Here is a 16765-nt window from a genome sequence, read left to right on the forward strand (position 1 = left end):
TGTCTTGTTATATGGGATGATAAATAACATTGTGGCTGCTCCAAATAAACGTTAGCTAGTCTTGACTGTCGCCGAGTTGCCTTGGCATCTCTCTGTCTGGTCGCTACACACACCGCCCCATATAACCTCAATGGCTGTATTTCAAATATCCGCATATCCGACAAAAATGTATGATGCTATTTGAATAGTGACATTATTTCAAACCCACATCCGTACTATAAGGCTGCTTTGATTTCCTCTGTAGAGAAAGTGGAGGCAGACATGTATGGATAAGGTACAAAAGAAAAACCGCCACAAACTGATGTGTGACGTTTATCTTTTCTGTTTATTGTAACTTATCTGTCAGGAAATAATGGACCGCATCTACAAGAATGTGATGAACAAGGTGCAGGAGATGAGCTATGTGCAGAGGACTCTGTTTAAACTGGGCTACAACTACAAACTGGAACAGATCAAAATGGGCTATGATGCCCCTCTCTGCAACTTGTGAGTACACTGTATGTGAGGACACACACATACCAGCATGTTCCCAGCTGATGTACACAATCCTGTTACATGCACATCTCTATAGAGATAAAATCCCTGATACAAGGTCAGTGCATAAAGACATAAACATTTCCAACATGCCATTACAGTACTTGGAAGTAAGAGATATAGCTAGGCCTTATCAAACTACATGGGTTTTTCAAAGCGGTATAGATTTGTCCTCTAGAATCTATATATTTTAAGTGTATGCTTGTATTTTGACTGGTTTTGGTTCCCACTCGGTGGCAACAATATTTTCTTGTCTGCCAGACAAGACAAGCTTCCTTTCTCCATTTCTTGGTATCAGCATGACCGAGACATTTGCCTCTGGTCACCCTCTCAACTTTTTTTGTTTTTGGTGCCAATTTTACTCTATCGGATTCTAATAAATAGGCTAAAAATGTGTCACTTCCACTGCAAGTCTAATGTGCCCTACCTAGCAAGCTGCTTATCAGGGATCAGACAGTGAAACTGTATCAGTAAGCATGGACCAATGGGTATCTTGATACTAGTAAGTAGTAATAGTACATTTCTCTCCTCTGCTCTGTCAGGCTGCTGTTTAAGAAGGTGAAGGCTCAGCTGGGAGGGAACATCAGGATGATGCTGTCAGGAGGGGCGCCATTGTCCTCCGCCACACAGCGATTCATGAACATCTGCTTCTGCTGCCCTGTGGGACAGGGCTACGGCCTCACAGAGACCTGCGGAGCAGGTACCATCACAGAGGGTGAGTCATGGCAGGCACAGCCACGGACTACTACTGCTGGGGTCCTTTGCTAATGACAACTCACCCTGGAAGTGGTATCATTACCAAGTGCACCCTTGGATCCTTCACTAGCAGAGTAGTAGTAGTAGTAGTAGTAGTGTGTAGGGGAATGGTGGGAGCTCTATCATTTTAGAATTTTCACCATTGTGTTTTTTGGGGGAAATTATACCTAATGCATGCCATGGTAAATTTAGGCTTTAGCCAAGACAAGGTCTTTGAGAAAATGCTACTGCTCAGGCTTTTATATATGTTAAAGTGCCCTGAGGGTTTCATGTCTTTAAACACGCATGCTCTCAGAGATAGATGCCTTTGTTCAAGCCCCAACCTGTGAAACGTTCTGTGGTACTGGGATCGTGGATGACAAAGGAATGACAGCTATACTAAATTTAACTGTTTTGTGTCAATCGGCTTTGTGGTATAGGTCACGCAGATATCAGTCACCTTTCAGTGCATTGTAAATGTCGAAGGATATGCTTGTGTGACGCTACGCAGCAGTATATGAGTGTGAAATAGTTGGCCGAATGATGCCAAATAACCACCGGGGAAGATTTTATAAGGCCATATTATTTAAGAGGACCTCAGGATAGGGTTCTCAGTTTCGTTTAACACTCTTGCAAGGCAGAGGACAATGTACAAGTTCTTAGTTTAAAAACAAATAACATTATTTTATAATAAATCAATGTTTGCAAACATTTGATTTCCCTCATAGCTCAAAGCAGTGAATGAACTAAATATGACAGTGTTATAATTGTGATTCTCCCACCACACTGGTTTTTGTCTCTGGTCAATCTGAAGGACAAGTGTGTTAGTGATGCGTGGGTCAGCTGTTTGTTCACCTGCCCGCAGTTGCTACTAACACATTCGCAACCGCCCAACTCTGTGATAAAGTGAAAATCTGTGGCCCGCTCCCGACCGACCCGATCCCGTAAATATAGAAATTGCGCTGCATTATGTTAAGCTATGTGAGAGGTTGTAGACTCAACCTACAGTCAGTGTTGAGATTTCAGTTACTATTCCATTTAACCCATCTGAACACTACAGTTCCCATCTTGTGACTGTCTAATTTGTATAGCGCTTCACAATCATCACACAACATAGCCGCTATTGTCAACCTCTTCTACCACTTCACCAAATCTTTCCCAAATATTACAGTTCTGGCCCTCAATGTTTTTAATTAAACTCTGACATTGTCCTTTTTGCCTCTGTGGATGGACGTACATTTTCCCCTGAAGCATATAGAGTTATTGGCGTGCGTAGGCTAATGTTAGACCCTAAAGCTTAGGCTTTTTTGTACCCTTGTCTAAAAAAAAAAAACTTAATGTAACATATTCTGTAGATATGTAGAATTACACAATTGTATATTTGAGTCAACCCGCACATCACTAATGTGTGTATCTTGCTCTATGCCTTAGAAGTGCATGAGCGTAAGCACTGACGCTTATTCTTTAATAAGAAAACCCAGACTGGTTTTTGGTAGGCCGGGTTGCAGCCTACTACTGGCATCAGGTATTAAACTCTACATGGGACTATTTTGTGATTGTGTGTTTCCTCTCTCCAGTGGCAGACTACAGCACTGGGAGAGTAGGAGCCCCCCTCATCTGCTGTGAGGTCAAACTACGAGACTGGGTTGAGGGTAAGTAATAAAACCTATGGACACACACATACAAACTTATTTGTGATAAAGTGTACTGCGCTGTTGAGAAAGAGCTTGCAAGTAAGCATTTCACTGTATCAGTTACACCATGTATCCTGTGCACATGACAAATACATGTTGATTATGACACACCTATAGTATGTGTATCACCGATGGCTTGGACATCCTCGTTTTGTAGCTGCCCAATTTGCCTCCTTTGCATGTTGTTACTCTATTTTCATGTGGCTCTCATGGGCCAATTTAGTTTCCATGTGGTTTGTTTTTCTCTTGTCCAAACAATACTCTATACAGCTATTAAGTCCCACCATGCCTCACTCTTATATTCCCACTGTGTTCCCAAGGTGGATACACCAGTCAGGACCAGCCCCACCCGCGTGGAGAGATCATGATTGGTGGGCCCAACGTTACCATGGGTTACTATAAGAGTGAGCACCTGAACAATGACTTCTGGGTGGATGAGCAGGGCCAGAGGTGGTTCTGTACCGGGGACGTGGGGGAGATTCACCCTGATGGCTGTCTGCAGATAGTGGGTAGGTGGCTGAGAGTTGGAGAACACCTGAATAATAACACCAATGTGCACTGAGCACTGATCAGCTGCCTCTTCAACACTTTATGACCATGAGGCAATACTGTCATAAACAATTCAAATGGATGTAAACAGTGCTACCTGCCATAACCTCTCAGGAGAAGATGTAGACAACGCTATGCTGACATACTTTAGTGTTCTCACTGACCCTCTCTGCTCTGTTTGTTCCATGTAGACCGTAAGAAGGACCTGGTCAAACTGCAGGCTGGAGAATACGTGTCCTTGGGGAAAGTGGAGTCTGCTCTGAAAAACTGCCCCCTTATTGAAAACATTTGTGCATATGCAAACAGGTATCTCTTCTGTCTGCTTTACTATATACCATACACTTCTTTACATAGGACAGAACACTGTTACATTGACACCACATGCATTTGTGGTTATTCTATATGTATCACCCTGAAAACATATTTAATGTGCATGCTCAGGTCTAGTCTGTATCATTTAAAAATGTTCTCTTGCTTTTAGTGACCAGAACTATGTGATAAGCTTTGTGGTACCGAACCAGAAGCAGCTGACAATTCTGGCCAATAAGAACGGCATCAGTGTCGCCTGGGAGGAGATCTGTAACCACCCGGCCATGGAGAAAGAGGTCTTGAAGGCCATCAAAGAGGTGGCTACCTCAAGTAAGGCTGACACTTACTCTATGACACATATCCTGTTAACTTGATTAACCAGATGGATAATAACCTAGAATTATAAGACACATAATTTTAGTGTGTGACAAGAGGGCTTTGTTCAGGCTATGTTTATCCCTTTTATATTAACCATTGTGTTTTCCCCCCATCAGTCAAACTGCAGCGTTTTGAGATCCCAGTGAAAGTGCGTCTGAGCCCAGAGCCCTGGACCCCTGAGACTGGCCTGGTGACGGACGCATTCAAACTGAAAAGGAAGGAGCTGAAGAACCACTTCCAGACTGATATCGAGAGAATGTACGGAGGGAAGTAGAGCCACTATCTGATCTAACCTAAGAACGGTTTCCTGACAACTTTCACCAGTGAAATTAGTGGGTGCGTGTCTGAATGTGTGTGTATGATTGCGTGCGTGTGCATATGCTTCAACGCACGTGTGAAACTCCACGGCGGGCTGAGTGTCTGCGGGATTTAGCTCATCCCTTGTACTTGATTGATGAAATAAGATCACTAATTAGTAAGGAACGCACCTCACCTGGTTGTCTGTCTTAATTGGATGGAAAAATCTAAAACCTGCAGACACTTTGCCCTCTATGGAATTTGACACCCTGCTTCACAGCATTATGTCTGAACTGTAGAATTGTCTTTCCATGTTGTCTCTTTTGTCACATTATGAATGTCAGTCCATAAAGTTCAGCACAGAGGGATCAGCTGGTTAGTTACGGCTATTTGTGTTGGAGATCGCACAGCGTTGTGTAAAACGCCATTCGAATGCAAGTCTTGTATTTGCATATTGTAATTTGCCTTTGGGATTTATTATGACATGTCAGTAAATACTACTATTTTTGTGTCTAATTGAGGTAGGAGTCATAATGGCCTTTTCTCAATGAGATTTGCTCAACTCTGGAGTCCTCTCTTCTCTGTCCCAGCTGGCCTCCTTTTGAGAAAGGTCAACATAATTGATGAAAACATTTTTGCTGCCCCCTAGTGAGCATGCCCCTACAGTGCTGCTGTATAAATTGTTTGCTTGTTCTGTACATAGGATCACATTATTGCCACGCAACTGCCGAGCCCCCACAATCCTTTAGGCTATTGCACATAGATCAAACCTGAGTGTAACTTTGGCCATTTCTGTCACCTGTGCTTGTGTGTAATTTATGTTTTCATGTTTTGAACCTGCTCATGACATTGTTGTAGTGACCCAACCCAAGTATGTCACGTTATGTTTTAGATTTTTCAGATACTAGGTAAATGGTTAATGTCATACTTGCTATGTTACAGCATGGATTATCATTTTTATTTGAGCAAAAATGAATAGTCCTTTAGCCTTCTTTTTCATGCTGATCTCTTCCTATAACTCTGTATACTGTACAATATTTATAGTCTTAGATAATGTTTCAAGTCATCTTTATAATGTACTGTAATAGTTCTACATTTCTGACCTATGGATATGCCAACTTAATAGCCTATACTCTTAAATAATTTGACATTTTGTGACAAAGTTTAGAGATATGAAATACTCAATATAATTCAATGCAATCTTTTAAATTATATGATGTTGAAAATCCAATTGAGTTGCATGTGTAAAGAACTTCTATTTAAAATATTTTGTATGTATATGAAGGTCAAGTTAAACGTTGAACCATTTTACATTTTTTGGATGAATTTGTACTGTTGAACTGTTTAAAGGTCACAATTGTGCTTCTTGAAACTTTGTGTGGAACCTTAATGAAAATGCTGTATATCAGCAAGTTTGCGTTATCATTCGGAAGCTGTTTAATGTGGCATATAATGCAGTAGAAGAGAATTGATGGGGTTGTGACAACTGAAACGTGCAAATCAATGCCAAAAATAATATTCCAGGATGCATTGCATTCATAACATATATAATACCATTTAACGATTTTGCAAATATCCCCAATGGCCAACACATTGGGGTGAAACATACACTGTTCAATTTAGCCATGATACCACTCTAATCCATTGAGTCCTATCACGGATATGTTCCAATAGGAGTAAGAAAGGTCAAACCATTTTTTTTTGTGACTGTTTTATTATTCTTATACTCAGGGTTACATCCACCAAGAATGCAACTGCGGTAGTATTTATTTTGAGACCAACCTTTAATCTTATGTTAATTGTGAAGCACTTAGGTTGTGTTTACAATGGCAGCCCAATTCTGATTTTTTTTCCACTAATTGGTATTTTGACCAATCAGATCTTTTTACATCTTTTCACTGATTGGATTAATCAAAATACCAATTAGTTCAAACAAGTTCAGAATTGGGCTGCCTGTGTAAATGCAGCCTTCTCTCTCCATTTATATTGATGTGATGTTTTGTTAATTTGTAATATTTATTCAAATCTGTTAATATGTGAATGAAACTGTGTGATAGGGATGGGCAGTGTGTACCTTCTGGTTATGTCATTTGAAAGTACATATTATTTTTATATGAACATATTAAAGCTTTCTTTCTTCTGTAAACTGTTTATTACTTGAATAATTATCAGCCATAAATCAATATAAAGTATTATTCAATGATTTATAATTAGGTTCACTAGTTTAAATCTACCCCATTCACAGTGCTGTCAAGAAAGATGCATTCTAACTATCCTTGGGGCAAGCTTTACAAATCTTTCAAGCAAGGAGAATGACAGAATTTCAAACAAGCCCAAGGTATGAGGTGATTCTAATGCCTCAAATTCAGTACGGCTGAACGCAAACTCAAATGTGGCATTGCTCCACTCAGACACAGCTGTTTATTAAAGTGCATCATGGCAGGTAACATAGTGCCTAGTGAAGGTCTACACAGCTTGAACAGTCAACATTTTCTGCCTTCAAATGAAATCTAAAAATGTATTTAATTTGTTTTTTTCCTACAACCTACTCCACATGTACAAAGTGGAAATTGTAGAACCTTTTGCCATATCTATAACTCATATTTTTATGGGAATTTGGTTGGGTCGCCCAAAAAGTTCCATATTTAATTGAAAGCAAGTCTAAGAAGTGGTAGATCTGTTCTATGCTTCCCGTTCTTAAGTTTGAGTTTTTGCGTCTGCTTTCTTTTGCACACCAGCTTCAAGCACAATCTTTTTTGGTTATGGAAAATATATTTCACAGCAGTTTAGATGGTACAATATTTCTCTACACTATACTTGCTTGTTTTGTCACTAACTTAAATTGTTGAACTATTCGAATTTTAGCAAGCAGGAAATGGCAGAGTGAATATTTTTAATGGTCTTGTTGCAAACAGAATTTATGATTTAGAGCGGATTTTTTTTTTAAACACGGGCTTCCTTTTCACTTTGTCAAACAGACCAGTAATGTGAAGTGAATGCAATGGTTGTTGATCCCTTTGTATTTTCCACTATTGTGGTGGCGGCATGGGGTGTGAAGAAATACGCAATCAATACATCCTTATTTATTTATTTATTTTGAAAATATTTTTTTTTATCTTGCACTGAACAAAAATAAACACAACATGCAACCGTTTCAAAGACTTAACTGAGTTACAGTTCATATGAGGAAAACAGTCAATTGAAATAAATTCATTAGGCCCTAATCTATGGATTCCTCATAACTGGGAATACAGATATGCATCTGTTGGTCACAGATACCTTTTTTTTATTTTTTTAAAGCTAAGTCAGTATCTGGTGTGACCACCATTTGCCTCATGCAGTTCGACACCTCCTTCACAGAGTTGATCATCAGGCTGTTGATTGTGGCCTGTGGAATGTTGTCCCACTCATGTAGCTTAAAGTTGATGATGTGGTTGTTACTGACAAGAAGCACATGGCTGAGCTCTTCAATCACCACTTCATTAAGTCAGGATTCCTATTTGACTCAGCCATGCCTCCCTTCCCGTCCAACATTTCCTCATCTCCCACCCCTTCTAATGCGACTATCCCCAATGCTTCTCCCTCTTTTTCCACTGCCACGCTACAAAGTTTCTCCCTGCAAGCAGTCACTGAGTCGGAGGTGCTAGAGGAGCTCCTGAAACTTGACCCCAAAAAAACATGTGGGTCAGATGGTGTAGACCCTTTCTTTTTAAGGTTGCTGCCCCTATCATCGCCAAGCCTATCTCCAACCTTTTTAACCGGTCTCTCCTTTCTGGGGAGGTTCCCATTGCTTGGAATGCAGCCACGGTTCATCCTTCATTTAAAGGGGAGATCAAGCTGATCCTAACTGTTACAGGCCTATTTCTATTTTGCCCTGTTTATCAAAAGGGGTTAAATTCAGATGGATGTTATCAAATGCAATTCAGTTCAAGTCCTTTTCTAAAAAGAATTGACCGTGACCCTATCTCTGCAGTTTTTATCATCTGACATACTTGTGGTAATAGGCTGTAGATTTTAATGTATACATTGACACCTCTTCTCTCATCACAGATACAGCAGCTATCCTGTATGATGAACGGACTAAGAAATCATGCAGGAGGTTTCGAAAGACTACAATTAAAGATACAAGGAACATGACGTGTGAATTAAAGACCCTTACGATTTATCTGTGTAATGCTTATATTTTTGTCCTTTGCATCAGGTCAGTGTGTTTGGCAACAACTGCAGATTCTCTCACATGTCAGAGGGACATGGAGATCAAGCTGATCCTAACTGTTATAGGCCTATTTGTATTTTGCCCTGTTTATCAAAAGTGTTGGAAAAACAGGTCAATAATCAACTGACTAGCTTTCTTGATGTCTATAGTATTCTCTCGAGAATGCAATCTGGTTTCCGCTCAGGTTATGGATGTGTCACTGCAACCTCAAGGGTCCTCAATAATGTCACCATTGCCCTTGATTCTAAGCAATATTGTGTTGCTATTTTTATTGACTTGGCCAAAACTTTTGATACGGTAGACCATTCCATTCTTGTGTATTGGTGTCTCTGAGGGATCTTTGGCCTGGTTTGCTAACTACCTCTCAAAGAGTGCAGTGTATAAAGTCAGAAAATCTGCTGTCTCAGCCACTGCCTGTCACCAGGGGAGTACCCCAAGGCTCAATCCTAGGCCCCACACTCTTCTCAATTTACATCAACAACATAGCTCAGGCAGTAGGAAGCACTCTCATCCATTTATAAGCAGATGATACAGTCTTATACTCAGCTGGCCCCTCCCTGGACAGCAAAGCTTTCTTAGTGTCCAACAAGCTTTCTCTACCCGTAACCTTGTTCTGAACACCTCCAAAACAAAGGTCATGTGGTTTGGTAAGAAGAATGCCCTTCTTCCCACAGGTGTTATTACTACCTCTGAGGGTTTACAACTTGAGGTAGTCACCTCATACAAGTACTTGGGAGTATGGCTAGACGGTGCACTGTCCTTCTCTCAGCACATATCAAAGCTGAAGGCTAAAGTTCAATCTAGACTTGGTTTCCTCTATCGTAATCGCTCCTCTTTCACCCCAGCTGCCAAACTAACCCTGATTCAGATGACCATCCTACCCATGCTAGATTACGGAGACATAATTTATAGATCGGCAGGTAAGGGTGCTCTCGTGCGGTTAGATGTTCTTTACCATTCAGCCATCAGATTTGCCACTAATGCTTCTTATAGGACACATTCCTGCACTCTATACTCCTCTGTGATGAGATTCGAACACGCAACCTTCGGGTTGCTAGACGTTCCCGACCAACCACCCTATAAGTAACCTTCTGTCTTATGTAATCATACCAATTGTAACGTATTGTAGCGACCCGCACAGACACTGTGTGCTATGTTATTAGTTGGTTGTGTTGTACTTACCAGTACCCAGTGTTTGTGGGGTCCGGCATGCCAATCAACCTGCTATCTGCCAATCACGGGAATTCCTGGAATGTTCTGATGCCTGGCATCTTGGTGGTTGGTGGAGTGGCATGGGGGATGGAGCATTGCAAAATGGCGCCAGAGGAGATGGCTGCCGTTTTATGGTCTCCTAACCAATTGTGCTATTATGTTGTTGTTTTTTTTACGATATTTGTAGATTATTTTGTACATAATGTTTCTGCAACCATATCTTACGGAAGAAAAGAGCTTCTGGATATAAGGGCAGCGATCACTCACCTCGGATTAGACAAAGATTTCTTCAACAACAACAACAGCAGCAAGCAGGACTCACACAATATTCTCCAAACACCCCACAGGGCAAAACACAGTTCCGGCGCTGACAGAGATGGCCGCCTCGCTTCGCGTTCCTAGGAAACTATGCAGTTTTTTGTTTTTTTACGTGTTATTTCTTACATTAGTACCCCAGGTCATCTTAGGTTTCATTACATACAGTCGAGAAGAACTACTGAATATAAGATCAGCGTCAACTCACCATCAGTACGACCAAGAATATGTTTTTCGCGACGCGGATCCTGTGTTCTGCCTTACAAACAGGACAACGGAGTGGATCCTATGCAGCGACCCAAAAAAACGACTCCGAAAAAGAGGGAAACGAGGCGGTCTTCTGGTCAGACTCCGGAGACGGACACCGTGCACCACTCCCTAGCATTCTTCTTGCCAATGTCCAGTCTCTTGACAACAAGGTTGATGAAATCCGAGCAAGGGTAGCATTCCAGAGGGACATCAGAGACTGTAACGTTCTTTGCTTCACGGGAACATGGCTCACTGGAGAGACGCTATCCGAGGCGGTGCAGCCAACGGGTTTCTCCACGCATCGCGCCGACAGAAACAAACATCTTTCTGGTAAGAAGAGGGGCGGGGGCGTATGCCTTATGGCCAACGTGACATGGTGTGATGAAAGAAACATACAGGAACTCAAATCCTTCTGTTCACCTGATTTAGAATTCCTCACAATCAAATGTAGACAGCATTATCTACCAAGAGAATTCTCTTCGATTATAATCACAGCCGTATATATCCCCCCCCAAGCAGACACATCGATGGCTCTGAACAAACTTTATTTAACTCTCTGCAAACTGGAAACGATTTATCCGGAGGCTGCATTCATTGTAGCTGGGGATTTTAACAAGGCTAATCTGAAAACAAGACTCCCTAAATTTTATCAGCATATCGATTGCGCAACCAGGGGTGGAAAGACCTTGGATCATTGTTACTCTAACTTCCGTGACGCATATAAGGCCCTGCCCCGCCCCCCTTTTGGAAAAGCTGACCACGACTCCATTTTGTTGATCCCTGCCTACAGACAGAAACTGAAACAAGAGGCTCCCACGCTGAGGTCTGTCCAACGCTGGTCCGACCAAGCTGACTCCACACTCCAAGACTGCTTCCATCACGTGGACTGGGAGATGTTTCGTATTGCGTCAGATAACAATATTGACGAATACGCTGATTCGGTGTGCGAGTTCATTAGAACGTGCATTGAAGATGTCGTTCCCATAGCAACGATTAAAACATTCCCTAACCAGAAACCGTGGATTGATGGCAGCATTCGTGTGAAACTGAAAGCGCGAACCACTGCTTTTAATCAGGGCAAGGTGTCTGGTAACATGACCGAATACAAACAGTGCAGCTATTCCCTCCGCAAGGCTATCAAACAAGCTAAGCGCCAGTACAGAGACAAAGTAGAATCTCAATTCAACGGCTCAGACACAAGAGACAAGTGGCAGGGTCTACAGTCAATCACGGACTACAGGAAGAAATCCAGCCCAGTCACGGACCAGGATGTCTTGCTCCCAGGCAGACTAAATAACTTTTTTGCCCGCTTTGAGGACAATACAGTGCCACTGACACGGCCTGCAACGAAAACATGTGGTCTCTCCTTCACTGCAGCCGAGGTGAGTAAGACATTTAAACGTGTTAACCCTCGCAGGGCTGCAGGCCCAGACGGCATCCCCAGCCGCGCCCTCAGAGCATGCGCAGACCAGCTGGCCGGAGTGGTTACGGACATATTCAATCAATCCCTATACCAGTCTGCTGTTCCCACATGCTTCAAGAGGGCCACCATTGTTCCTGTTCCCAAGAAAGCTAAGGTAACTGAGCTAAACGACTACCGCCCCGTAGCACTCACATCCGTCATCATGAAGTGCTTTGAGAGACTAGTCAAGGACCATATCACCTCCACCCTACCTGACACCCTAGACCCACTCCAATTTGCTTACCGCCCAAATAGGTCCACAGACGATGCAATCTCAACCACACTGCACACTGCCCTAACCCATCTGGACAAGAGGAATACCTATGTGAGAATGCTGTTCATCGACTACAGCTCGGCATTCAACACCATAGTACCCTCCAAGCTCGTCATCAAGCTCGAGACCCTGGGTCTCGACCCCGCCCTGTGCAACTGGGTACTGGACTTCCTGACGGGCCGCCCCCAGGTGGTGAGGGTAGGCAACAACATCTCCTCCCCGCTGATCCTCAACACTGGGGCCCCACAAGGGTGCGTTCTGAGCCCTCTCCTGTACTCCCTGTTCACCCACGACTGCGTGGCCACGCACGCCTCCAACTCAATCATCAAGTTTGCGGACGACACAACAGTGGTAGGCTTGATTACCAACAACGACGAGACGGCCTACAGGGAGGAGGTGAGGGCCTTCGGAGTGTGGTGTCAGGAAAATAACCTCACACACAACGTCAACAAAACTAAGGAGATGATTGTGGACTTCAGGAAACAGCAGAGGGAACACCCCCCTATCCACATCGATGGAACAGTAGTGGAGAGGGTAGCAAGTTTTAAGTTCCTCGGCATACACATCACAGACAAACTGAATTGGTCCACTCACACAGACAGCATCGTGAAGAAGGCACAGCAGCGCCTCTTCAACCTCAGGAGGCTGAAGAAATTCGGCTTGTCACCAAAACCACTCACAAACTTCTACAGATGCACAATCGAGAGCATCCTGGCGGGCTGTATCACCGCCTGGTACGGCAACTGCACCGCCCTCAACCGTAAGGCTCTCCAGAGGGTAGTGAGGTCTGCACAACGCATCACCGGGGGCAAACTACCTGCCCTCCAGGACACCTACACCACCCGATGCTACAGGAAGGCCATAAAGATCATCAAGGACATCAACCACCCGAGCCACTGCCTGTTCACCCCGCTATCATCCAGAAGGCGAGGTCAGTACAGGTGCATCAAAGCTGGGACCGAGAGACTGAAAAACAGCTTCTATCTCAAGGCCATCAGACTGTTAAACAGCCACCACTAACATTGAGTGGCTGCTGCCAACACACTGTCAATGACACTGACTCAACTCCAGCCACTTTAATAATGGGAATTGATGGGAAATGATGTAAATATATCACTAGCCACTTTAAACAATGCTACCTTATATAATGTTACTTACCCTACATTATTCATCTCATATGCATACGTATATACTGTACTCTATCATCGACTGCATCCTTATGTAATACATGTATCACTAGCCACTTTAACTATGCCACTTTGTTTACATACTCATCTCATATGTATATACTGTACTCGATATCATCTACTGTATCTTGCCTATGCTGCTCTGTACCATCACTCATTCATATATCCTTATGTACATATTCTTTATCCCCTTACACTGTGTATAAGACAGTAGTTTTTTGGAATTGTTAGTTAGATTACTTGTTGGTTATTACTGCATTGTCGGAACTAGAAGCACAAGCATTTCGCTACACTCGCATTAACATCTGCTAACCATGTGTATGTGACAAATAAGATTTGATTTGAGACATCCCAATTATTCACAAAAGGAAGTGACGCAGAGGACAAAGAGCCGGATTTCTCGTCCGGACCCCTCAGAAGAAAACTAGGAAAGCTGCCGTTACCGTCAATATTACTCGCCAATGTGCAGTCATTGGACAATAAACTAGACGTGGTAAGATCACGAATATCCTACCAACGGAACATCAAAAACTGTAATATCCTATGCTTCACGGAATCGTGGCTGAATGACGACATGGATATTCAGCTAGCGGGATACACGCAGCACCGGCAGGATAGAACAGCACACTCCGGTAAGACGAGGGGGGGGGGGGGGGGGGGGGGGTGGTCTGTGCATGTTTGTAAACAACAGCTGGTGCACGAAATCTAAGGAAGTCTCTAGATTTTGGTCACCTGAAGTAGAGAACATTGTGATAAACTGCAGGCCACACTACTTGCCTAGAGAGTTCTCAGCTATACTTTTTGTGGCTGTTTATTTACCACCACAGACAGATGCTGGCACTAAGACCGCACTCAGTCAGCTGTATAAGGAAATAAGCAAACAGGAAACCACTCACCCAGAGGCGGTGCTCCTAGTGGCCGGAGACTTTAATGCAGGGAAACTGAATTCAGTTCTACCAAATCTCTATCAACATGTTAAATGTACAACCAGAGGGAAAACAATTCTAGATCACCTGTACTCCACACACAGAGACACGTACAAAGCGCTCCCTCGCCCTCCATTTGGTAAATCCGACCACAACTTTCTGCTTACAAGCTAAAATTAAAGCAGGAAGCACCAGTGACTCGGTCTATAAAAAAAAGGTCAGATGAAGCAGATGCTAAACTACAGGACTGCTTTGCTATCACAGACTGGAACATGTTCCGGGATTCTTCCGATGACATTGAGGAATACACCACATCAGTCACTGGCTTTATCAATAAGTGCATTGAGGACGTCGCCCCCACAGTGACTGCACAACGCATCACCGGGGGCAAACTACCTGTCCTCCAGGACACCTACACCACCCGATGTCACAGGAAGGCCATAAAGATCATCAAGGACAACAACCACCCAAGCCACTGCCTGTTCACCCCGCTATCATCCAGAAGGCGAGGTCAGTACAGGTGCATCAAAGCTGGGACCGAGAGACTGAAAAACAGCTTCTATCTCAAGGCCATCAGACTGTTAAACAGCCACCACTAACATTGAGTGGCTGCTGCCAACACACTGACTCAACTCCAGCCACTTTAATAATGGGAATTGATGGGAAATGATGTAAAATATATCACTAGCCACTTTAAACAATGCTACCTAATATGTTTACATACCCTACATTATTCATCTCATATGTATATGTATATACTGTACTCTATATCATCTACTGCATCTTTATGTAATACATGTATCACTAGCCACTTTAACTATGCCACTTTGTTTACATACTCATCTCATATGTATCTACTGCACTCAATACCATCTACTGTATCTTGCCTATGCCGCTCTGTACCATCACTCACTCATATATCTTTATGTACATATTCTTTATCCCCTTACACTTGTGTCTATAAGGTAGTAGTTTTGGAATTGTTAGCTAGATTACTTGTTGGTTATTACTGCATTGTCGGAACTAGAAGCACAAGCATTTCGCTACACTCGCATTAACATCTGCTAACCATGTGTATGTGACAAATAAAATTATTTTGATTAGATTTTTTACATACCCCAACCAGAAGCCATGGATTACAGGCAACATTCGCACTGAGCTAAAGGGTAGAGCTGCCGCTTTCAAGGTGCGGGACTCTAACCTGGAAGCTTACAAGAAATCCCGCTATGCCCTGCGACGAACCATCAAACAGGCAAAGCGTCAATACAGGGCTAAGATTGAATCATACGACACCGTCTCCGATGCTCAGTGGATGGGGCAGGGCTTGCAAACTATTACAGACTACAATGGGAAGCACAGCCGCGAGCTGCCCAGTGACAGGAGCCTACAAGACGAGCTAAATCACTTCTATGCTCGCTTCGAGGCAAGCAACACTGAGGCATGCATGAGAGAATCAGCTGTTCCAGACGACTGTGTGATCACGCTCTCCATAGCCGACGTGAGTAAGACCTTTAAACAGGTCAACATACACAAGGCTGCGGGGCCAGACGGATTACCAGGACGTGTGCTCCGGGCATGTGCTGACCAACTGGCAGGTATCTTCACTGACATTTTCAACATGTCCCTGACTGAGTCTGTAATACCAACATGCTTCAAGCAGACCACCATAGTCCCTGTGCCCAAGAACACAAAGGCAACCTGCCTAAATGACTACAGACCCGTAGCACTCACGTCCGTAGCCATGAAGTGCTTTGAAAGGCTGGTAATGGCTCGCATCAACACCTTAGACCCACTCCAATTTGCATACCGCCCAAACAGATCCACAGATGATGCAATCTCTATTGCACTCCACACTGCCCTTTCCCACCTGGACAAAAGGAACACCTTTTGTCCAGGTGGGAAAGCAGCTCAGCGTTCAACAGCATAGTACCCTCAAAGCTCATCACCAAGCTAAGGATCCTGGGACTAAACACCTCCCTCTGCAACTGGATCCTGGACTTCCTGACAGGCCGCCCCCAGGTGGTGAGGGTAGGTAGCAACACATCTGCCACGCTGATCCTCAACACTGGAGCTCCCCAGGGGTGCGTGCTCAGTCCCCTCCTGTATTCCCTGTTCGCCCACGACTGCATGGCCAGGCACGACTCCAACACCATCATTAAGTTTGCTGACGACACAACAGTGGTAGGCCTGATCACCGACAATGATGAGACAGCCTATAAGGAGGAGGTCAGAGACCTGGCCCGGGTGGTGCCAGAATAACAACCTATCCCTCAACGTAACCAAGACTAAGGGGATGATTGTGGACTACAGGAAAAGGAGGACCGAGCACGTCCCCATTCTCATCGACGGGGCTGTAGTGGAGCAGGTTGAGAGCTTCAAATTTCTTGTTGTCCACATCAACACCCAACTAGATTGGCCCAAACACACC

The 16765-nt window shown here is 43.6% G+C and overlaps 1 protein-coding gene across 4 annotated transcripts in view; it reads left to right on the forward strand.

Moving 5' to 3' along the window:
* The window catches only part of LOC109892650 (long-chain-fatty-acid--CoA ligase 4), a 36683-nt gene extending 30041 nt beyond the window's left edge, over window positions 1-6642 (forward strand). For all 4 annotated transcript variants that reach the window (XM_020485340.2, XM_020485343.2, XM_020485339.2 and 1 more), the window contains exons 9-15: window positions 347-486; window positions 1077-1249; window positions 2847-2921; window positions 3284-3472; window positions 3704-3818; window positions 3994-4151; window positions 4316-6642. In XM_020485340.2, coding sequence (XP_020340929.1) covers window positions 347-486; window positions 1077-1249; window positions 2847-2921; window positions 3284-3472; window positions 3704-3818; window positions 3994-4151; window positions 4316-4473 — 1008 coding nt within the window. In that variant the 3' untranslated portion in view covers window positions 4474-6642. The remainder of the gene's footprint in view (window positions 1-346; window positions 487-1076; window positions 1250-2846; window positions 2922-3283; window positions 3473-3703; window positions 3819-3993; window positions 4152-4315) is intronic.
* The last annotated feature ends 10123 nt before the right edge of the window (window positions 6643-16765 follow it).

This window comes from Oncorhynchus kisutch, linkage group LG6 (genome assembly GCF_002021735.2).
Source record: "Oncorhynchus kisutch isolate 150728-3 linkage group LG6, Okis_V2, whole genome shotgun sequence".
Classification (NCBI taxonomy): Eukaryota; Metazoa; Chordata; class Actinopteri; order Salmoniformes; family Salmonidae; genus Oncorhynchus; species Oncorhynchus kisutch.